The sequence below is a fragment of the Coregonus lavaretus genome (genome assembly GCF_964263955.1).
Source record: "Coregonus lavaretus genome assembly, chromosome: 20".
Taxonomy (NCBI): Eukaryota; Metazoa; Chordata; class Actinopteri; order Salmoniformes; family Salmonidae; genus Coregonus; species Coregonus lavaretus.
In genome coordinates this window covers 44,941,279-44,966,278 of record NC_140007.1, presented here as the reverse complement: position 1 = coordinate 44,966,278, position 25,000 = coordinate 44,941,279, and the positions used below count along the sequence as shown (strand labels likewise).

At 43.2% G+C, this 25,000-nt stretch overlaps 2 protein-coding genes and 1 pseudogene across 3 annotated transcripts in view; all 3 read left to right on the top strand.

Annotated features, from left to right (window-relative positions):
• The window catches only part of LOC311148187 (S-adenosylhomocysteine hydrolase-like protein 1), a 36,997-nt pseudogene extending 34,697 nt beyond the window's left edge, over positions 1 to 2,300 (top strand). Inside the window, exons 11-13 of the transcript in view lie at positions 649 to 717; positions 1,611 to 1,689; positions 2,173 to 2,300. The product of the transcript in view is annotated as an S-adenosylhomocysteine hydrolase-like protein 1 (transcript). The remainder of the gene's footprint in view (positions 1 to 648; positions 718 to 1,610; positions 1,690 to 2,172) is intronic.
• Positions 2,301 to 6,862: 4,562 nt separating this feature from the next.
• On the top strand, positions 6,863 to 10,038 carry LOC311147759 (heat shock 70 kDa protein-like; the record flags this gene model as incomplete). The annotated part of the gene is made up of 3 exons (XM_084184532.1): positions 6,863 to 7,042; positions 7,351 to 7,455; positions 8,389 to 10,038. The coding sequence occupies 3 exons, from the start codon at positions 6,863 to 6,865 to the stop codon at positions 10,036 to 10,038; spliced, it is 1,935 nt and encodes a 644-aa protein (XP_084040658.1).
• A 2,747-nt stretch (positions 10,039 to 12,785) lies between these two features.
• Positions 12,786 to 25,000, top strand: part of LOC311147712 (voltage-gated potassium channel KCNC1-like) — a gene marked incomplete at both ends in the record, with an annotated part of 49,679 nt that continues 37,464 nt past the window's right edge. The window contains one exon of the mRNA XM_084184466.1: positions 12,786 to 13,433. Coding sequence (XP_084040592.1) covers positions 12,786 to 13,433 — 648 coding nt within the window. The remainder of the gene's footprint in view (positions 13,434 to 25,000) is intronic.

Sequence of the window (25,000 nt, the reverse complement as noted above, 5' to 3'; positions counted from 1 at the left end):
CTCTACTGTGAGTTGATAGTGTGTACTCTACTGTGAGGTGATAGTGTGTACTCTACTGTGAGGTGATAGTGTGTACTCTACTGTGAGGGGATAGTGTGTACTCTACTGTGAGGTGATAGTGTGTACTCTACTGTGAGGTGATAGTGTGTAGTCTACTGTGAGGTGATAGTGTGTACTCTACTGTGAGGTGATAGTGTGTACTCTACTGTGAGGTGATAGTGTGTACTCTACTGTGAGGTGATAGTGTGTACTCTACTGTGAGGTGATAGTGTGTACTCTACTGTGAGGTGATAGTGTGTACTCTACTGTGAGGTGATAGTGTGTACTCTACTGTGAGGTGATAGTGTGTAGTCTACTGTGAGGTGATAGTGTGTACTCTACTGTGAGGTGATAGTGTGTACTCTACTGTGAGGTGATAGTGTGTACTCTACTGTGATCTACTGTGAGGTGATAGTGTGTACTCTACTGTGAGGTGATAGTGTGTACTCTACTGTGAGGTGATAGTTGATGACAGTTCATTATCACAACGTATCTCTTCTAATCTCTGTAATTGATTTCAAAGTTGTTTCCCTGAGAATGGCTACACAACTGACCAGTGTATTGATATAGTTACTTCGTGTGTGTGTGTGTGTGTGTTGTTTCCTATAGGGTCGTCTGTTGAATCTGAGCTGTTCTACAGTACCTACGTTTGTCCTGTCTATCACAGCCACTACTCAGGTGAGACATATTGTCCTGTCTTAACACAGCCACTACTCAGGTGAGACATATTGTCCTGTCTTAACACAGCCATTACTCAGGTGAGACATATTGTCCTGTCTTAACACAGCCACTACTCAGGTGAGACATATTGTCCTGTCTTAACACAGCCACTACTCAGGTGAGACATATTGTCCTGTCTTAACACAGCCACTACTCAGGTGAGACATATTGTCCTGTCTTAACACAGCCACTACTCAGGTGAGACATATTGTCCTGTCTAACGCGGCCACTACTCAGGTGAGACATATTGTCCTGTCTTAACACAGCCACTACTCAGGTGAGACATATTGTCCTGTCTTAACACAGCCACTACTCAGGTGAGACATATTGTCCTGTCTTAACACAGCCACTACTCAGGTGAGACATATTGTCCTGTCTTAACACAGCCACTACTCAGGTGAGACATATTGTCCTGTCTTAACACAGCCATTACTCAGGTGAGACATATTGTCCTGTCTTAACACAGCCACTACTCCGGTGAGACATATTGTCCTGTCTTAACTCAGCCACTACTCCGGTGAGACATATTGACATTGTTTATTTACATAGAGACAGATCCAATCAGAACATTGACACATGGAAATACAACAGTTAGATGCATTGTACCATCACAATTTAGCTAACACCAGTTTTCAGTGCTTGTCCCCAGATGTACACATACTAGTTTATTTTGAAATACTGGGCTGCATTCATTACAGACGTTGTATTAGTCCTACTTCTAGTTTTTGGCGGTTTGCTGAAGACAGACTGGAGTTACTCTGTGTCCTCTTGTTCCGCTGCTACCTGAGCTTTGTGAGAACGGGATGTTGGCAGCGTGGAGACTCTGTGGTGGTCTGTGTCTCTCTCTGTAGGCTCTGGCTCTGATTGAGCTGTTCAACGCTCCGGAGGGACGCTACAAACAGGACGTCTATCTGCTGCCTAAGAAGATGGGTAAGAACATAGATTGAGTCCCAAATGGCACCCTATTCCCTATATAGTGCACTACTTTAGACCAGGGCCCATAGAGCTCTGATTAAAAGTAGGGCACTATTTAGGAAATAGGGTGCCGTTTGGAACGCACTTGGCGCTGCACATATACAAGTCGTCTCTGACTGAGCCTTATTGATAAAATCGTAATAAACACTGTAGATGTCAAATCTGAATAAATACCGTAGATATCAAATCTTGATGAATAGAAACCACACAGTTTTCAATGCTCAGTTTGTTGTGTGTGGGTTCAATGTCACAACCTAAAGCGTTTACCATAAAACTGCATTTTCCAAAGTGTTGTTTTGTCCCAAATGGCACCCTGTTCCTTATATAGGGCACTACTACCATATGGGCCATGGTCAGATGTAGTGAACTAGGTAGGGAGCCATCCGTACTGTTGTTGCGATCCGTGTACCGCTTCACAAGCCCACCCATGTATTTCAGATGAGTACGTGGCCAGCTTGCATCTGTCCAACTTTGACGCACACCTGACAGAGCTGTCTGATGAGCAGGCTAAGTACATGGGCCTGAACAAGAACGGACCCTTCAAACCCAACTACTACAGGTACTGAGAGATTCTGACACACACACACACACACACACACACACACACACACACACACACACACACACACACCTTATTACATTTATCTTTTTCACCTAGTCAGCTCAGGGATTCGAACCAGCGAGCTTTCAGTTACTGGTCCAACGCTCTTAACCACTAGGCTACCTGCTGATGTTACAGCTCTGGGATAGGGTTGGAGTGAGGCTAACTAAACCATTAGGCTATGGCTACAAACAAAAGAATATAAACAAATATAAAGGGTAAAGTATTTGGTGAAAAGGAAAGGACAACTCCCATAATCATTGACACGTTCAGGGAAATAAGGAATTTGATATACAAACGGTTAAGAACCACTGACGTACAGAACCCTGTGATACACAGCCGGTTAAGCCATGCAAAAAGAACCAGGTCAGCTTTTCAAAACAAAACAAAAACATTCTCTCAAACATTTCAGATAATGGTTTCCCCTGTAATTACTCTGACAGGTGAGGCTATTTAAGTGGGTGTGGGTAGAAGTCCCGCCTTCCTTTCTAGTGTGGTGATTGGCTGTTGGGGAAAGCAGTCAAGTAGGAGTGATCTGGGTTTTTTGTTTGTTTGTTTCTTTTGTTGGTTGAGTAGTTTAGAGGTAGTAGTCGTAGGACAGCACAAATCATTTTTTATTTATGGTTCTGTATGGCACAGATATTGGCTTCCTTTTGTGGGTGATTTTTTTTGTTTTTGAAGTTATAAATCCCACTGTAGTTTTACATGGTTGTTTTTAATGAAATCATATCTATTGTCTATTGCTCCAAGGTATTGACAGGACAATGCACTGACCTGCAACCAACATCCGGGGGGAAAAAAACAAGATAATTTTTTTTATTTTCTAAATTGTAACAAAAGGGAAGAATAATTATTTTTGCTTTTATGCTGAATATAAACTGTATTATTAACACTGTCAGTAATAATTATAATTATAATAACATAATAACATAACATTGAAATAATATCTAACTTGTCTGTCAGGTATCTGAATCAATTCATGCATTTCAAGCATATGAAACAAGACCGAGTGTATTCCAAATGGCACCCCACTCCCTATGTAAATGGGACCCTATTCCCTATGTAGTGCACTACTTTTGACCAGAGCCCTATAGGCCATGGTCAAAAGTAGTGCACTACATAGGTAATAGGGTGCCATTTGGGACACATCACAAGAGAAGTAACCATAAAAAAAAAATGTCAGTCATATATTTTAAAATAGTCTGCTTTTATCTTTAAGATTATTCATTTTGTTGCTAATGCTAATTGTTGCTAAATCACAATGTTTATCACTGGCGGCTGGTGGCAGGAGCTATAGGAGGAGGGGCTCATTGTAATGGCTGGAACAGAATAAATGGTATGGTATCAACACATCAATCATATGGAAACCACGTTTGACACCGTTCCATTAATTCCATTCCAGTCATTACAATAAGCCCATCCTCCTATAGTTCCTCTCACCAGCCGCCACTGATGTTTATTCATGGTTAATTGTCAGTGTGCTGTAGTCTTATTTGCTCCTGAAAGTCATGTGATGGTGTTACTGTTCGAGAGGAGAATGACAGGGATATGTTTCCACACACCACACCACACCACACCACACACACACCACACCACACCACACCACACCACACCACACCACACACACACCACACCACACACACACACACCACACCACACCACACCACACCACACCACACCACACCACACCACACACACACCACACCACACCACACCATACACACACACACCACACCACACCACACCACACCATACACACACACACCACACCATACACACACACACCACACACCACACCACACCATACACACACACACCACACACACACCATACACACACACACACCACACCACACCACACCACACCACACCATACACACACACACCACACACACACCACACCACACCATACACACACCACACACAGACCACACCACACCACACCACACCACACCATACACACACACACCACACCACACCACACCATACACACACACACCACACCATACACACACACACCACACACAGACCACACCACACCACACCACACCATACACACACACACCACACACACACCACACGCACACCACACACGAACCACACACACAAGAACACACACCACACACCACACCACACCACACCATACACACACACACCACACGCACACCACACACACAAGAACACACACCACACACAAGAACACACACACACCACACACACACACACACACACACACACACCATACACACACACACCACACGCACACCACACACGAACCACACACACAAGAACACACACCACACACAAGAACACACACACACAAGAACACTCACACACACCACACACACATTGTCAGCACACTGACATCTTAATTAAAGTCCATTCCATGAACCAGAATTGGTGTTGTGAACCCAATTGGGCTCCTTTTATGTCTAATACGGTAATCGACAAGTGTTTCATAACTGAAGCAAAGCGTTGATGAATCTCGCTGACTGGTCTCTGCATACATACTTGCCATTCATGTCAGAGTGTGGATGTGCCTTCTGAAGCACTTGCTTATCAGTTAACTTCAATATTCAGTTAAACTCATTGGTTGGGAGTTCATTATATTTGAGAAATTCCAAGATTTAGATTTGAGATTATTTTCGAGTTCTAGAAGAGTTATTAGTCTGTTGGCCTACAGTGACCTACTACATAGAATCCGTTTTTTTCTGCTTCTGTTCATTGTTAAATAAGTTAAATGTCAACATATGTTTGCCTTACCTGTTTCTGCTTCCATGTCCTTCTTTTTTGATCACGTAAAGGATTTATACTTTGCTTGTGATTGTTGTATCGTTTATGTGAATGAATGTCTAATATATCAGCAATAAACTCATCCTATATAATAAATACAAGCATACAATTTGTTTGTAGACTATGATTTGCTGTGTGTGTGTGTGTGTGTGTGTGTGTGTGTGTGTGTGTGTGTGTGCGCGTGTGTGTGTGACGTCCACCTGACAATAGTTGACATTGTCCTTTTTTACATCCGAGGGAGCTCAAAAAGTATTGGGAGGGTGACCATTGTTGTTGTTGTTTTTGGCTCTGTACTCCAGCACTTTAGGTTTGAAATGATACAATGACGGAGGTTAAAGTGCAGACTGTAAGCTTTAATTTGAGGGTATTTTCATCCATATCGGTGGTTAGAAATGACGGCAGTTTCTGTTCATAGTCCCCCCATTTTAGGGGAACAGAATGTATTGTGACAAATTCACTTATGTGTGTATTAAAGTAGTCAAAAGTTTAGTATTTGGTCCCTCTACAAACGTGTTGGATCCATTTGCTGTTTATTTTGGTTGTGTTTATTATTTTGTGCCTAATAGAAATTAATGGTAAATAATGTATTGTGTCATTTTGGAGTCACTTTTATTGTAAATAAGAATACAATATTAAACTACTTTATTACACATATAAGTGATTTTGTCCCAATACTTTTGGTCCTCTAAAATGGGGGGAACTATGTACAGAAAGTGATGTAATTTCTAAACGGTTCACCCAATATGAATGAAAAAAAAAACTCACATTAAAGCTGACAGTCTGCACTTCAACCCATTGTTAAATTTCAAACCCAAAGTGCTGGAGTACAGAGACAAAACAACAACAAATGGTCACAGTCCCAATACTTTTGGAGCTCACTGTACGTTTTTCATGATGCCACTGAGGCCCTGAGGCCCATGTCTAAAACTAATTTCCATGTCTTGTTTATAATGCTCTTTCGCGCGCTTTCCGGAACCTGCCTCGCTGCACCGCTTTTCCCTATTTAAACAGTACAGCGTGTTGACTATCCGCCCGGTGTTGAGCGCTACTGGTGCGGTGTCGGGTTTCGTCGATGGGGCCTAGAATATTCACCGGCTTTCCCAGAGCGCCCAACTAGCTGCAGTTACTAATATTACCGGCTGTGTCACAAAATGTCATAGCAGACGTGCGATCATTCTAGAAAGGTGCTTTTAGTATATAAGCCATGGATCTCTCTGTTGACGCATACCTTTTGGAGTAACCACACGACTCAGAAGCAAGACCCAAACAGGGAAAACTACTCAGGACTCATCCGAGATCCTTCAATATCTAAAGAGAAGAACAAGCTGTCAATCATTGTAAGTAAGGTTAATCTATAATGCTACAATGTTGATACTGACGGGCAGTTTTCAGATAATGCCTAAACAGTTGGCTTAGATGGACTAATTATTGATTCTGCCCATGAACAGGGAAAGAAAAATCATGATCTAACGAAATAATTTCTAATAAAATTTAAAATAAGCAGTTTTGACTAATACATTTGCATTGGTATATTGAAGATATGTAGAATATTAATATCCGATATTAGATTATACACCTCTAGACCATCTCAGTTGAGTGTACATGAGTGAAATATAATTGTCATAATAATAACAGTAAGACATTAATAAAAGACAAAATATTAAATCATGATAATAAAATGTTGTTCTTAATCTTTACCCATGCAGAAACAAACAAAACAAAAATATACACCAAGATGTCTTCAGCAAAGGGAGCATCCATTGGCATTGACCTGGGCACCACATACTCCTGTGTGGGGGTGTTTCAGCATGGCAAGGTGGAGATCATCGCCAACGACCAGGGAAACAGGACCACCCCCAGCTACGTGGCCTTCACCGACACAGAGAGACTCATCGGGGACGCAGCAAAGAACCAGGTAGGTCCCACTTCTGTCTCTGTCTCTGTCTGTCTATAAGTGTTTTTAATAAATGCTATCAAAGTAATAGTCTCTGGGATCAAATGTTGATCATATCTTGTTGATTTTACATTTTAGTCATTTAGCAGAAGCTCTTATCCAGAGCGACTTACAGTTAATGAGTGCATACATATTATTTTTCTTCATACTGGCCCCCCGCGGGAATCGAACCCACAACCCTCTACCAACTGAGCTACACGGGACTTGTTGATGCATGTATTGTTTTGTTTACCCAAAATAACATTGAATTGTAATTAATTTCAATGCAGGTGGCCATGAACCCCACCAACACTGTGTTTGATGCAAAACGCCTGATCGGCAGGAAGTTCGACGACCAGATCGTTCAGTCAGACGTGAAGCTGTGGCCTTTCAAGGTACAGGGTTAGACGCATACAGGGTTAGATGCATACAGGGTTAGACGCATACAGGGTTAGATACATACAGGGTTACATACATACATGCAGGTTTACATACATACATACAGGTTTACATACATACATACAGGTTTACATACATACATACAGGGTTAGTAACATACAGGGTTAGATACATACATACATACATACATACATACATACATGCATACATGCATACAGGTTTACATACATGCAGGGTTACATACATACATACAGTACCAGTCAAAAGTTTGGACACACCAGGGTTTCTCTTTATTTTTACTATTTTCTACATTGTAGAATAATAGTGAAGACATCAAAACTATTAAATAACACATATGGAATCATGTAGTAACCAAAAAAGCCTTGAAGACAGCTTTGCACACTCTTGGCATTTTCTCAACCAGCTTCATGAGGTAGTCACCTGGAATGCATTTCAATTAACAGGTGTGCCTTCTTAAAAGTTAATTTGTGGAATTTCTTTCCTTAATGCGTTTGAGCCAATCAGTTGTGTTGTGACAAGGTAGGGGGGGTGGGTGGTAGTATACAGAAGATAGCCCTATTTGATAAAAGACCAAGTCCATATTATGGCAAGAACAGCTCAAATAAGCAAAGAGAAACGACAGTCCATCATTACTTTAAGACATAAAGGTCAGTCTATCCGTACATTTTTCATATTCATATGTGTTATTTCATAGTTTTGATGTCTTCACTATTATTCTACAATGCATAAAATAGTAAAAAATAAAGAAAAACCCTTGAATGACTAGGTGTGTCCAGACTTTTGACTGGTACTGTACATACATACATACATACATGGTTACATACTGTACATACAGGGTACATACATTAAAATACATTTGAAAAGCTTGAGTATATCAATAGATTACCTTGGTCTTCTCACCCTTCTAGGTGATCAGCGATGGTGGGAAGCCCAAAGTCCAGGTGGAGTACAAGGGAGAGACCAAGGCCTTCTACCCCGAAGAGATCTCCTCAATGGTCCTGGTCAAGATGAAGGAGATCGCTGAGGCCTACCTGGGCCAGAAGGTGTCCAATGCAGTCATCACAGTCCCAGCCTACTTCAACGACTCCCAGAGGCAGGCTACTAAAGACGCTGGGGTGATCTCTGGTCTAAACGTCCTGAGGATCATCAATGAGCCCACGGCGGCGGCTATCGCTTACGGCTTGGATAAGGGAAAGAGGGAGGAGCGCAATGTACTCATCTTTGATCTCGGCGGAGGCACCTTTGACGTCTCAATCTTGACCATCGAGGATGGGATATTCGAGGTGAAGGCCACAGCTGGGGACACTCACCTGGGAGGGGAGGACTTTGACAACCGCCTGGTCAATCACTTTGTGGAGGAGTTCAAGAGGAAGTACAAGAAGGACATCAGCCAGAACAAGAGGGCAGTGAGGAGGCTGAGAACAGCCTGTGAGAGGGCCAAGAGAACCCTCTCTTCCAGTTCCCAGGCCAGCATTGAGATTGACTCCCTCTTTGAAGGCGTCGACTTCTACACCTCCATCACTAGGGCTCGGTTTGAAGAACTCAACTCCGAGCTCTTCAGGGGAACCCTGGACCCTGTGGAAAAAGCCCTGAAAGACGCCAAGATGGACAAGGCTCAGATCCACGAGATCGTCCTGGTTGGTGGCTCCACACGAATCCCTAAGATCCAGAAGCTCCTGCAGGACTTCTTCAACGGAAGGGAACTCAACAAGAGCATCAACCCAGATGAAGCGGTGGCATACGGTGCTGCCGTCCAGGCGGCCATCTTGATGGGCGACTCCTCTAAGAATGTCCAGGACCTTCTCCTCCTGGACGTGGCTCCTCTGTCCCTGGGCATCGAGACGGCTGGAGGGGTCATGACCGCCCTGATCAAACGTAACACCACCATCCCCACCAAGCAGACCCAGATCTTCTCCACCTACGCTGACAACCAGCCAGGTGTGCTCATCCAGGTGTACGAGGGAGAGAGAGCCATGACCAAGGACAATAATCTGCTGGGAAAGTTTGAGCTCACGGGTATCCCTCCCGCTCCGAGAGGAGTTCCCCAAGTCGAGGTGACCTTCGACATCGACGCTAACGGCATCCTGAATGTGTCGGCAGTGGATAAAAGTACCGGCAAAGAGAACAAGATCACCATCACCAACGACAAGGGGCGGCTCAGCAAAGAGGACATCGAGAAGATGGTGCAGGATGCCGACAAATACAAAGCTGAGGACGATGCCCAGAGGGAGAAGATAGCAGCCAAGAATGGGTTGGAGTCCTACACGTTCAACATAAAGAGTAGTGTAGAAGACCCAAACCTGGCAGGGAAAATCAGCGAGGATGACAAGAAGAAGGTCGTTGAGAAATGCAACCAAACTATCTCCTGGTTGGAGAACAATCAGATGGCTGAGAAGGAGGAGTTTGAGTACCAGCAGAAGGAGCTGGAGAGAGTGTGTAACCCAATCGTATCCAAGCTCTACCAGGGGGCGGGAGGGGCTCCTCCAATGGGGAGCTGTGGAAGCCAGGCCGGGGGCGGGGCTAGCTCTCAGGGCCCTACCATTGAGGAGGTGGACTAGTCAATCAATAAATCACTAAAAAGAGACCTGTTCATGATAGAACTACTGTTTGTCAACTAGCTTTGCATTCTTAGAACTTTGCATGTACATAGATTTGCAGTCACTACAAGATCACTTTAGGTTGTTGTGTCAAAACTTCAACCCTAAACGGTATGATCACGTTAGACCAATATTATGAGTGCGCTATTTTTTTGTTATTCATTTGACTTGTTACAATAAAAAAATATGAAAAATAAACTTTTTTTAAGTCACTCTTTTCATTAACACTGTCTCATATTCACAGTTAAGGGTATTCTCTGTAACAATGTTACCTTTCAAATTGGTAATACAAAATAACAAATACTATACTCACATTTATAATCAAGTAATAATCAAGTTTATAAACAATGTACAGGACAACAGTACATAATAGTGGTTATCATCATTTTTAATTGCTCACAAGATAATTACATTTCTGGTATTATATTGACATTGATATTCAAATCAAACTTAAATGTACATGTTTGGTTAGATGACTCACTCTATGCCCACAGAACAACTATTGACTAAATTCAATTAAAATATATGCAGCCCAAATGGTAGGTGGCTATATAGGGAGTAGGGTTTCATTAATCTATTGTGAACCAATATGGCCACTAGATGGCAATCTTAGGTAACCAAAAACACATTTTTCAAAATGCCACAAATGCTGTCGTTTTGAACCTGTTCACCTGTTGGACTAGACTGTCTTATGAAATATGAATATGCTAATATTTTCCTAGAAAAGCTCTGAACAAATGTTTAACCACTAAGCACGCTTTGTGAGCTGAATTGAATTGAACTGAATTTGATTTGGGGTTTGTTAAGAAAACATATTCACAAGATGCACATTCGAAGAGGATGGATGACACATGAACGCATTCATATTTAAAAGATGTCTTTCCGTAGTGGTCCTAGCATTCGGACGCAACAGGTAGTGTTAACCGTTATTCTAACCTTAGCCAATTGTTGGTTACAAATTGATAAAGATTACTTGGTGCTGATTAGTTTTGTAAAATCTGTCTCTTAAAATGAAGGAGAAAGCATCGGTAAGAGGAAGAGAGCAATGAAGAACTGTACAAGCATCGCTTCTGATGACAAGGGGATCCACGTGTTATTGAGAGACGTCTTTATACAAGTGGCCACAGCTCAAAGGACGGATAAGTGCTCCGGTTAACTAAATCGTTCTGGTAGATACAATGATGTGGGCTAAACGTGCTTGGCATGGTCTATAGAACACGAGTGAGTCAGCGGTGAAGAAGTGCTATAGTCTGAATGGTACCTGTTGCCTTACAAAGAGCAGTGGCAAAATAAACGATGTTTCATGGGATCTCCCAATAATGTGACTTTGAATTCATATAAATGTGTGTGTGTGTGTGTGTGTGTGTGTGTGAATTCATTGTTTTAGTTATCCTAATTGAGGATCAATATATTTAATGATGGATACCCTGTCTGTCCACAGCCTACATTGTGGCACAAAGATACAGTATTATAATAGACCTGCATGAATCTACAGTCCTAATAGTCCTATTAACGTTTTCAAATGATATCAACGGAAATCATGAGTAGAATTAAAGGTGTGGTATAGAAAATAATAACCTCTCATATAGGCTAAATTAATCAGATTATAATTAATTGATCGAGGCTGTTGCGTGCCCCGGTCAGCCTACAGGGTGGGTCGTGTGTTATCTGTCTGACTTGACTATGGTGTGGCTAAGCTGAGGGAGGATACTTCTGGGGCACAGATACTAAACCTTCCCTGAAAAACAACCTCACATCACATCACATCACATCTTATCTATATCCCTAAGCTGAGGGAGGATACTTCTGGGGCACAGATACTAAACCTTCCCTGAAAAACAACCTCACATCACATCACATCACATCTTATCTATATCCCTAAGCTGAGGGAGGATACTTCTGGGGCACAGATACTAAACCTTCCCTGAAAAACAACCTCACATCACATCTCATTCGCCTCGAGGAAGACATCATCGCAAATTGATGGAATATTCCAATGCACGCGTCGCGCTCGTTTATTAATTTGGATCATTATGGCGGTCAATTTCCATGTTCAGGAAACTTGTTAGATTTTTGGGGGGTCAGACGGATTTTGTGAATTTTGTGAATTTTCGTATAAGGAATAATACAAGAATAGGTGAGGACCTTGCGTTATTGCTCCAATATTTTTAAAAAATCGTCTAGAAATAGTGGTTCTTTAAATTGGCGTATTTTGTAGATTCGATGTAGAATACAACACTCCCAATATTCCATAGCCTAACCTGAAACTATCGCTGAAGGTCGACAAGTATCCGTGACTGAACTGTTGAATCTTTGAAGCCTATTTTCGGCTACAACTTCTGCTTATTTATAGACATTTAGCTATAAATAATTTATATTATTCAACAAATATTTTGACCACAGAAGTCTGCCTAGTCCAGATTTATAGAGATGTTTGAGATTCCAACCATAGATAGAGTCGTTAAGGGAGTTGTATTGTAGCCTATAACAGGTGGTTTTAGTCAAGGGCACTCTGCCTGCCTGCCTGCCGAGCGCATTGGACTTGTTGAAGCAACAACCCGTACAGTTGGATAAATCAGTAGTATTACAACAAGGACTGACATGAGGACAAACTCAACTGTCACCGTGTGATTTTTGATTTAGCTTCAGCGGGATATAATAACGGAATAACAAACCAACGGAATAACCAACCATCTCCATCTAAATCTATGATCAGCTCGGTGTGTGTTTCGTCTTACCGAGGACGGAAGTCAGGCAACAAACCCCAGTCCAAGACATGTCTGAAGGAAGAGATGGCCAGGGGGGAAGAATCGGAAAAAATAATAATCAATGTTGGTGGCACAAGACACGAAACCTACAAGAGCACACTTAGGACCCTACCGGGGACGCGCCTGGCATTGTTAGCCGACCCGCCAGAGCCGGTGAACGACCCAGACACGGACTCCCTCCCACGAACGCCCTCCCAATCCAGACCCATATCTCCATATCCAACTACAAACGAGTTATTTTTCGACCGGCACCCTGGCATATTCGCTTATGTGTTGAACTATTATAGGACTGGCAAGCTTCATTGCCCCGCGGATGTCTGCGGGCCTCTTTTTGAAGAGGAGTTGGCGTTTTGGATGATAGATGAGACCGACGTGGAGCCGTGTTGCTGGATGACATACCGGCAGCACCGGGACGCAGAGGAGGCACTGGACATATTCGAACCACCGGACCCAAATGACACGGACGATGAACTACCCAGACGGTTCGGGATCGATGACTGCCCGGGCAGATCGAGGGGATGCTGCGAAGTTTGGCAACCAAAGATATGGGCTCTCTTTGAGGACCCATACTCATCCAGGGCTGCTAGAGTAAGTTTACATTTCTTTGCATATGAATACTATTGTAATATATAGGATTAGGCTTTCTGTTCATAAACTCCCACAGTTAGTCATTAACAATCATGCAATGCAATCAACAGGTGTTCTAGAGCCTGTCATTTTCGCGCGCAATGAGGCGCGGATGCGCCACTGACAACCAACAGGTGTCTGTTCTCTCACTAATACTGCGTGACAACAAACACGACAAGACAGTAGCAGGACAGCATGTGCAAATAGCATCATGGGATGATGATGTTGTGTCGTTAAGTTCAAAGCTATATTATTTTACTGTGGTAGTTATTAGAAGTCTGTGACCCGAATTCAATCTACATTTTTACATTTTAGTCATTTAGCAGACGCTCTTATCCAGAGCGACTTACAGGTAGTGAGTGCATTCATTTTCATACTGCCCCCCCCCCCCCCCGTGGGAAACGAACCCACAACCCTGGCGTTGCAAGCGCCATGCTCTACCAACTGAGCTACAGGGGACTATTGTATTATGTTCTATATTAAGGGACACTAAAGTAAATCATTCAAGTCCAATTCTGACCTTGAAGTCTTAGGCCTGGCTATGTTCAAATATGACTGTCTGGCACCCAATTGGTTTACAGCCAATGACTGGTGGTTATCTCTGTCATGAGTGTGTACCATAGGCCTATGTGTGATATGTAATGGTTGTGTCTCATGCCCCTTGTATATGTCTCCTAGAAGTGATTTGATGATAAGAGCCTTTCAAATGAGAACATCACTTCAGGACAATATACCATTTGGTAGCCTATAATATAATAATAATATGCCATTTAGCAGACGCTTTTATCCAAAGCGACTTACAGTCATGCACGCATACATTTTTACGTATGGGTGGTCCCGGGTATCGAACCCACTACCTTGGCGTTACAAGCGCCATGCTCTACCAATTGAGCTACAGAGGACCACACACACTACTAATTGGGAAAATTGACCTTTGAACAGTTAAATCTCTTTTAATTAATGACAACATGCTATATCACTTATAGCCTATAATACACTGCTCAAAAAAATAAAGGGAACACTAAAATAACACATCCTAGATCTGAATGAATGAAATAATCTTATTAAATACTTTTTTCTTTACATAGTTGAATGTGCTGACAACAAAATCACACAAAAATTATCAATGGAAATCAAATTTATCAACCCATGGAGGTCTGGATTTGGAGTCACACTCAAAATTAAAGTGGAAAACCACACTACAGGCTGATCCAACTTTGATGTAATGTCCTTAAAACAAGTCAAAATGAGGCTCAGTAGTGTGTGTGGCCTCCACGTGCCTGTATGACCTCCCTACAACGCCTGGGCATGCTTCTGATGAGGTGGCGGATGGTCTCCTGAGGGATCTCCTCCCAGACCTGGACTAAAGCATCCGCCAACTCCTGGACAGTCTGTGGTGCAACGTGGCGTTGGTGGATGGAGCGAGACATGATGTCCCAGATGTGCTCAATTGGATTCAGGTCTGGGGAACGGGCGGGCCAGTCCATAGCATCAATGCCTTCCTCTTGTAGGAACTGCTGACACACTCCAGCCACATGAGGTCTAGCATTGTCTTGCATTAGGGGGAACCCAGGGCTAATCGCACCAGCACATGATCTCACAAGGGGTCTGAGGATCTCATCTCGGTACCTAATGGCAGTCAGGCTACCTCTGGCGAGCACATGGTGGGCTGTGCGGCCCCCCAAAGAAATGCCACACCACACCATGACTGACCCACCGCCAAACCGGTCATGCTGGAGGATGTTGCAGCCAGCAGAACGTTCTCCACGGCGTCTCCAGACTCTGTCACGTCTGCCACGTGCTCAGTGTGAACCTGCTTTCATCTGTGAAGAGCACAGGGCGCCAGTGGCGAATTTGCCAATCTTGGTATTCTCTGGCAAATGCCAAACGTCCTGCACGGTGTTGGGCTGTAAGCCCAACCCCCACCTGTGGACGTCGGGCCCTCATACCACCCTCATGGAGTCTGTTTCTGACCGTTTGAGCAGACACATGCACATTTGTGGCCTGCTGGAGGTCATTTTGCAGGGCTCTGTCAGTGCTCCTCCTGCTCCTCCTTGCACAAAGGCGGAGGTAGCAGTCCTGCTGCTGGGTTGTTGCCCTCCTACGGCCTCCTCCACGTCTCCTGATGTACTGGCCTGTCTCCTGGTAGCGCCTCCATGCTCTGGACACTACGCTGACAGACACAGCAAACCTTCTTGCCACAGCTCGCATTGATGTGCCATCCTGGATGAGCTGCACTACCTGAGCCACTTGTTTGGGTTGTAGACTCCGTCTCATGCTACCCGCCAGCATTCAAAAAGTGACCAAAACATCAGCCAGGAAGCATAGGAACTGAGAAGTGGTCTGTGGTCACCATCTGCAAAACCAGTCCTTTATTGGGGGTGTCTTGCTAATTGCCTATAATTTCCACCTGTTGTCTATTCCATTTGCACAACAGCATGTGAAATTTATTGTCAATCAGTGTTGCTTCCTACGTGGACAGTTTGATTTCACAGAAGTGTGATTGACTTGGAGTTACATTGTGTTGTTTAAGTGTTCCCTTTATTTTTTTGAGCAGTGTAGATTATTTGGTAGCCTATAATTAAGATAATTGTCCTTTGATTAATTATCATATAAATCTATTTATCTAATTAAATAAATATAATCTATCTATTTATATAAATCTAGCTATGACCATAATACAAACCATAAAAGGTGGACCAGGTGGTGTTTTGTGCGTATTTCATCAGTGTAATAGTTCATGTTAATCTTTCCTGCCAGTTGAGATGATCTTCGATTTCCAGCTAAATATTTCCCAGAGGACATTGCATTATGAGGCAGTGTGAGAGTTTAACAGCTAATGGCTAGTATCTAGCAGCTAATGGTATCTCAACAAAGGCTTAGAAAGAGAGAGAGAGACAGAGACAGAGAGAGAGAGAGAGAGATGGACAGAGAGAGAGAGAGCTGGACAGAGAGAGAGAGAGAGAGAGAGCTGGACAGAGAGAGAGAGAAAGAGAGAGAGGGATGGAGAGAGAGAAATTATTGAGGCTAATGTGAAGGCAGGTACCAAGTTACATTATACACTATACCAGCAGCTGCCTCTTAAATGGGAGGCAAGGCCAGGTTGCTGTATGCATTGTGATCAAGTGCATTTATCATTTGATGGACCTGTGATTGCATTGCGTTCAAGGAGAATGCCCTAGGCTTTCTATCATGTCTATTGACAGTTCTAAAGATTTATGTTAACTGTGCAATGTTGCCTTCAATGCCTTGGTGGAAAGGACAGTTTGCTTTTAAAGATCCCACACAAGTCTTCTCTTCTCTATAAAGAAACATTATATTTTCCATTCATACACCAGTCAAAAGTTTGGACACACCTACTCATTCAAGGGTTTTTCTTTATTTGTACAATGTTTTACATTGTAGAATAATAGTGAAGACATCAAAACTATGAAATAACACATATGGGATCATGTAGTAACTAAAAAAGTGTTAAACAAATCAAAATATATGTTATATTTGAGATTCTTCAAATAGCCACACTTTGCCTTGATGACAGCTTTGCACACTCTTGGCGTTCTCTCAACCAGCTTCATGAGGTAGTCACCTGGAATGCATTTCAATTAACAGATGTGCCTTCTTAAAAGTTAATTTGTGGAATTTCTTTCCACATTAATGCATTTGAGCCAATCAGTTGTGTTGTGACAAGGTAGGGGGAGTATACAGAAGATAGCCCTAATTGGTAAAAGACCAAGTCCATATTATGGCAAGAACAGCTCAAATAAGCAAAGAGAAACAACAGTCCATCATTACTTTAAGACATGAAGGTCAGTCAATACGGAACATTTCAAGAACTTTGAAAGTTTCTTCAAGTGCAGTCGTAAAAACCATCAAGCGCTATAATGAAACTGGCTCTCGTGAGGACCACCACAGCAATGGAATACCCAGAGTTACCTCTGCTGCAGAGGATAAGTTCATTAGAGTTACCAGCCTCAGAAATTGCAGCCCAAATAAATGCTTCACAGAGTTCAAGTAACAGACACATCTCAACATCAACTGTTCAGAGGGGACTGTGTGAATCAGGCCTTCATGATCTACCTTTTGGGAGGTTTATAACAACGTGTTGTTCAGTATAATGGAGAACATAGTCAAATGGTTATTTTCCCCAACAATGTTTTACTCACTGACTCCATCCCACTTCTGACACCAATGTAGCGATCAGATGGGTCTGCCAGCCCATAGGCAAACTGAATAACCACTGCTCCAATAGGGTTAACCTGCTTGGGGGAACATACCCAGGCAGGGGGTTGTTACAATATTTATGCATGCTTACTGTGAACATGTGTACGTTATTAAAAATATGACCCACAACATATAGGAGGACTCCCATTACCTGTATAGCCGTTATATTCGCAGAGAGCTCCTTGGTCTGTGGCTCAACCCCACCCAGAAAATGTGATTCTAGCCTGGTCCCAGATCTGTTTGTGCGGTACAGCCAACTCCTATGGTCGTTAATGTGATGTTAAAGAGCAGATAGAGGCGAAGCAAATCAGATCCATCATCACAGGACAGACAGGAGCAATACACCTATCTCCGCAACACCAGAGCATAGGGATAGTAGCATACTGCATAGAATACAATGTTATCTTTACCATCTCTGACTGGGCGTGGAGACAGTAGCATAGAATACAATGTTACCTTTACCATCTCTGACTGAGCAGAGAGACAGTAGAATAGCATACAATGTTACCTTTACCATCTCTGACTGAGCAGAGAGACAGTAGAATAGCATAAAATCTTTACCATCTCTGACTGAGCAGAGAGACAGTAGAATAGCATACAATGTTACCTTTACCATCTCTGACTGAGCAGAGAGACAGTAGAATAGCATACAATCTTTACCATCTCTGACTGAGCAGAGAGACAGTAGAATAGCATACAATCTTTACCATCTCTGACTGAGCAGAGAGACAGTAGAATAGCATACAATGTTACCTTTACCATCTCTAACTGAGCAGAGAGACAGTAGAATAGCATACAATCTTTACCATCTCTGACTGAGCAGAGAGACAGTAGAATAGCATACAATGTTACCTTTACCATCTCTAACTGAGCAGAGAGACAGTAGAATAGCATACAATCTTTACCATCTCTGACTGAGCGTGGAGACAGTAACAATCTTTACCATCTCTGACTGAGCGTGGAGACAGTAACAATCTTTACAATCTCTGATTGGATGATGGGTGCAGAAAGTGCTAGGCAGATGTTGTTGCCTTCAGCCACAAAGCTGGAATTAGATGATTTCTACCCCCCGGTCCTAACCTTAACCATTAACATAAAAACATAATATATGACCCTGGCCTGGATCAGTAGTCATGTGCAACCAGGGGACATTGGCTGGCAGACCTGCGAACCTAGTGGTGAACTATGGTAATGCAGGGGACATTGGCTGACAGACCTGCGAACCTAGTGGGGAACAATGGTAATGCAGGGGACATTGGCTGGCAGACCTGCGAACGTAGTGGTGAACAATGGTAATGCAGGGGACATTGGATGGCAGACCTGCGAACCTAGTGGTGAACAATGATAATGCAGGGGACATTGGCTGGCAGACCTGCGAACCTAGTGGTGAACAATGGTAATGCAGGGGACATTGGCTGGCAGACCTGCGAACCTAGTGGTGAACAATGGTATAGCATACATTGCCAGAAAGCCATGTCCTGCTTTGAAAGCCATAATAAAGTAGATACTTACAGTGTTCAAATAAAACTATTTATGACAGCAACTTTAGGTTTCAACTTTCTCTACCAACTCACCTCCCAGACTTTACCAACTCTTCTTCTGGGACCACCCAACTAGCAGGGTATTGGAGACTGGGTGATGAGGAAATAGTTGAGATAGGGAAGCACTCCTATCTTTATAGTTAATCTTTATAGTATAGGACAGAGGTGATAGACCACCAGAGCTAGCATTATTTGGTCCTCTGTAGCTCAGCTGGTAGAGTGGGTTCGACCTCCGGGACCACCCATACACAAAAAAAAACCCCACGGAGACAGGAAGGAACAAAGTGGTTGCCTCGAGGCAGGCTGGAGAGAGGAATGAATTTATTGCCACAGTAACAAAAATACAATTTAAAGGTTGGACCGTTTGGGCAAATTAGAAATTAGAATGCAGACAGTGACAATGAGGACAATTGTGGCATCAATGGTAGCCTGAAATTGCATCCCAGCTGTTGTTGAGCTAACTATCGGGCTGAGAGGTACAAACAGAGCCATAGATCTGGCAGTGGGAAATAACCTGTTGCTATAGAGACTGGGAGTTTGTAATGTTCTGTGTTGTTTTTCTATCGCTGTTCGCACCTGGAATGGGATTTTTTTGTATAATATTATGATTGTTAGTAGCATCAATATTGTTAGTAGCATCAGTACAATCTAACTGTCAATAACAAAATAGCTGGCATTTAAGCACTTATTCTTGAGTGTTCACGAAGTGCAAAGAAGAAGTGATTTTAAATGAATCAATGATTGAATGCTTGTTGACTGAAGCTCTCCTTATTCAATAGTGTTCTAGGGTGATCCCGTCACGCTGATGTGGTGGATTGATTATTCCTCCGCCTCAAATCAGAAATAACAGACAGACACACACTGACATGCACACACGCATACATGCAGGCACGCACACGCACACGCACACCGACACACACACACACCGACACACACACACACACACACACACACACACACACACACACACACACACACACACACACACACACACACACACACACACACACACACACACACACACACACACACACACACACACACACACACACACAGACAGACAGACCCCTCTCTGAGCCTGGCTCTCACCACACTGTTTGACACCCCTCTCTGAGCCTGGCTCTCACCACACTGTTTGACACCTCTCTCTGAGCCTGGCTCTCACCACACTGTTTGACACCCCTCTCTGAGCCTGGCTCTCACCACACTGTTTGACACCTCTCTCTGAGCCTGGCTCTCACCACACTGTTTGACACCCCTCTCTGAGCCTGACTCTCACCACACTGTTTGACACCTCTCTCTGAGCCTGGCTCTCACCACACTGTTTGACACCCCTCTCTGAGCCTGGCTCTCACCACACTGTTTGACACCCCTCTCTGAGCCTGGCTCTCACCACACTGTTTGACACCCCTCTCTGAGCCTGACTCTCACCACACTGTTTGACACCTCTCTCTGAGCCTGGCTCTCACCACACTGTTTGACACCCCTCTCTGAGCCTGGCTCTCACCACACTGTTTGACACCTCTCTCTGAGCCTGGCTCTCACCACACTGTTTGACACCCCTCTCTGAGCCTGACTCTCACCACACTGTTTGACACCTCTCTCTGAGCCTGGCTCTCACCACACTGTTTGACACCCCTCTCTGAGCCTGGCTCTCACCACACTGTTTGACACCCCTCTCTGAGCCTGGCTCTCACCACACTGTTTGACACCTCTCTCTGAGCCTGGCTCTCACCACACTGTTTGACACCCCTCTCTGAGCCTGGCTCTCACCACACTGTTTGACACCCCTCTCTGAGCCTGGCTCTCACCACACTGTTTGACACCCCTCTCTGAGCCTGGCTCTCACCACACTGTTTGACACCCCTTTCTGAGCCTGGCTCTCACCACACTGTTTGACACCTCTCTCTGAGCCTGGCTCTCACCACACTGTTTGACACCCCTCTCTGAGCCTGGCTCTCACCACACTGTTTGACACCTCTCTCTGAGCCTGGCTCTCATCACACTGTTTGACACCCCTCTCTGAGCCTGGCTCTCACCACACTGTTTGACACCCCTCTCTGAGCCTGGCTCTCACCACACTGTTTGACACCTCTCTCTGAGCCTGGCACTCACCACACTGTTTGACACCCCTCTCTGAGCCTGGCTCTCACCACACTGTTTGACACCCCTCTCTGAGCCTGGCTCTCACCACACTGTTTGACACCCCTCTCTGAGCCTGGCTCTCACCACACTGTTTGACACCCCTCTCTGAGCCTGGCTCTCACCACACTGTTCTCTTTGACACCCCTCTCTACTACTTCTCTGTTCATTTCTTTTCATTAATCCATTATTGATCCTTTATCAATCTATTTTGACAGGTAGACCTCCTCCGATAATCAATTATCACAATCGAAACAAAAAAAACACGTTACACAAATATATGAATGAACCAAATGAGGGACTGGATCTCCATCAATGTATTTCTCTCATTTAATCTAAGCCTATTATCCCCCCTTCCTGTTATATTAACACAGGTTCCAGATCAGTGCCTCCCCTAAAAAGGCGATTAACATCAGGTGTGAGTGAATATATTTGCTGTTTAATTCTACTGTGGGCTATGCTGTTTGTACACTGTCTGGAAGACAGCAAGGGCCCCTTGCTGTGAAATCATTAGACGCATCAGAGGAGCAGGAAATAATCAAGTCTAAGAGTGTGTGTGTGTGTGTGTGTGTGTGTGTGTGTGTGTGTGTGTGTGTGTGTGTGTGTGTGCGTGAAAGACAGTCAAGGCTATAATTACCCACAGTAAAAGCAAAATAGCTCAGGCAAAAAAAGCCTTCCAACAGGTAAAAATATTAAATATGACCTTTTCATTCAAGACAGGATAAATCAAATCAAATTGTATTTGTCACATGCGCCGAATACAACAGGTGTAGACCTTACAGTGAAATGCTTACTTACAAGCCCTTAACCAACAATGCAGTTTTAAGAAAAAGAAGTGTTTAATAAAAAATAGATAAGTAAAAATAAAAAAAGAAGAACAGTTAAAAATTATTAAAGAGCAGAAGTAAAATATAATAGCAGTAGGGAGGCTATATACAGGGGGTACGGGTACAGAGTCAATGTGAAATAACAGTAGGGAGGCTATATACAGGGGGGTACCGGTACAGAGTCAATGTGAAATAACAGTAGGGAGGCTATATACAGGGGGTACCGGTACAGAGTCAATGTGAAATAACAGTAGGGAGGCTATATACAGGGGGGGTACCGGTACAGAGTCAATGTGAAATAACAGTAGGGAGGCTATATACAGGGGGTACCGGTACAGAGTCAATGTGAAATAACAGTAGGGAGGCTATATACAGGGGGTACCGGTACAGAGTCAATGTGAAATAACAGTAGGGAGGCTATATACAGGGGGTACCAGTACAGAGTCAATGTGAAATAACAGTAGGGAGGCTATATACAGGGGGTACCGGTACAGAGTCAATGTGCGGGGGCACCGGTTAGTCGAGGTAATTGAGGTAATATGTACATGTAGGTAGAGTTATTAAAGTTACTATGCATAGATAATAAACAGAGAGTAGCAGCAGCGTTAAAAGAGGGGGTGGGGGACAATGCAAATAGTCCGGGTAGCCATGTCAGGCTTTTGGATGTCTCAGAGTTATTTGACTTTAAAGCCACAATTCTGAGTCTGTGTTTTAGCCCAATTGCATTCCTGCCACTTGATTTGGTATAAAGCTGAGAGATGGGGCTGGGAAACTGTAACCACTCTCAAATTCATAGACAGATCTATGGAAGCAAAGACTGGCAGTCCATGATATCCACATGTCATTATCAGGATCAATATTTTGAAACTATACTACTAGTGATAGTATTTGTTTACAGTGACTGAAATTACAAAAAAACAAGCAGTTGTCCTAAACTCATCATATTCTTCAGGAGTCGATGTGTAGGCCTATATATCATTAATTGATTAACTGGCCTATATATCATTAACTGATTAACTGGCCTATATATCATTAACTGATTACCTGGCCTATATATCATTAACTGACTAACTGGCCTATATATCATTAACTGATTAACTGGCCTATATATCATTAACTTATTAACTGGTCTATAGATCATTAACTGATTAACTGGCCTATAGATAATTAACTGATTAACTGGCCTATATATCATTAACTGATTAACTGGCCTATAGATCATTAACTGATTACCTGGCCTATATATCATTAACTGATTAACTGGCCTATAGATCATTAACTGATTAACTGGCCTATAGATCATTAACTGATTAACTGGCCTATAGATCATTAACTGATTAACTGGCCTATAGATCATTAACTGATTAACTGGCCTATATATCATTAACTGACTAACTGGCCTATATATCATTAACTGATTAACTGGCCTATATATCATTAACTGATTAACTGGCCTATATATCATTAACTGATTAACTGGCCTATAGATCATTAACTGATTAACTGGCCTATAGATCATTAACTGATTAACTGGCCTATAGATCATTAACTGATTAACTGGCCTATAGTTCATTAACTGATTAACTGGCCTATAGATCATTAACTGATTAACTGGCCTATATATCATTAACTGATTAACTGGCCTATATATCATTAACTGATTAACTGGCCTATAGATCATTAACTAGCCTATATATCATTAACTGATTAACTGGCCTATATATCATTAACTGATTAACTGGCCTATATATCATTAACTGATTAACTGGCCTATATATCATTAACTGATTAACTGGCCTATAGATCATTAACTGATTAACTGGCCTATAGATCATTCATTGAAATAACCTTTGAACAGCGGGGAATATCCCAGATTGACGAGCAGGGAATATCCCAGATTGAACAGCGGGGAATATCCCAGATTGAACAGCAGGGAATACCCCAGATTGAACAGCAGGGAATATCCCAGATTGAACAGCAGGGAATATCCCAGATTGAACAGCAGGGAATACCCCAGATTGAACAGCAGGGAATATCCCAGATTGAACAGCAGGGAATATCCCAGATTGAACAGCAGGGAATATCCCAGATTGAACAGCGGGGAATATCCCAGATTGAACAGCAGGGAATATCCCAGATTGAACAGCGGGGAATATCCCAGATTGAACAGCAGGGAATATCCCAGATTGAACAGCGGGGAATATCCCAGATTGAACAGCGGGGAATATCCCAGATTGAAGCGCGGGGAATACCCCAGATTGAACAGCAGGGAATATCCCAGATTGAACAGCAGGGAATATTCCAGATTGAACAGCAGGGAATATCCCAGATTGAACAGCAGGGAATATCCCAGATTGAACAGCAGGGAATATCCCAGATTGAACAGCGGGGAATATCCCAGATTGAACAGCGGGGAATATCCCAGATTGAACAGCAGGGAATATCCCAGATTGAACAGCAGGGAATATTCCAGATTGAACAGCAGGGAATATCCCAGATTGAACAGCGGGGAATATCCCAGATTGAACAGCGGGGAATATCCCAGATTGAACAGCAGGGAATATCCCAGATTGAACAGCAGGGAATATCCCAGATTGAACAGCAGGGAATATCCCAGATTGAACAGCAGGGAATATCCCAGATTGAGCAGAAGGGAATATCCCAGATTGAACAGCAGGGAATATCCCAGATTGAACAGCAGGGAATATCCCAGATTGAGCAGCAGGGAATATCCCAGATTGAACAGCAGGGAATATCCCAGATTGAACAGCAGGGAATATCCCAGATTGAACAGCAG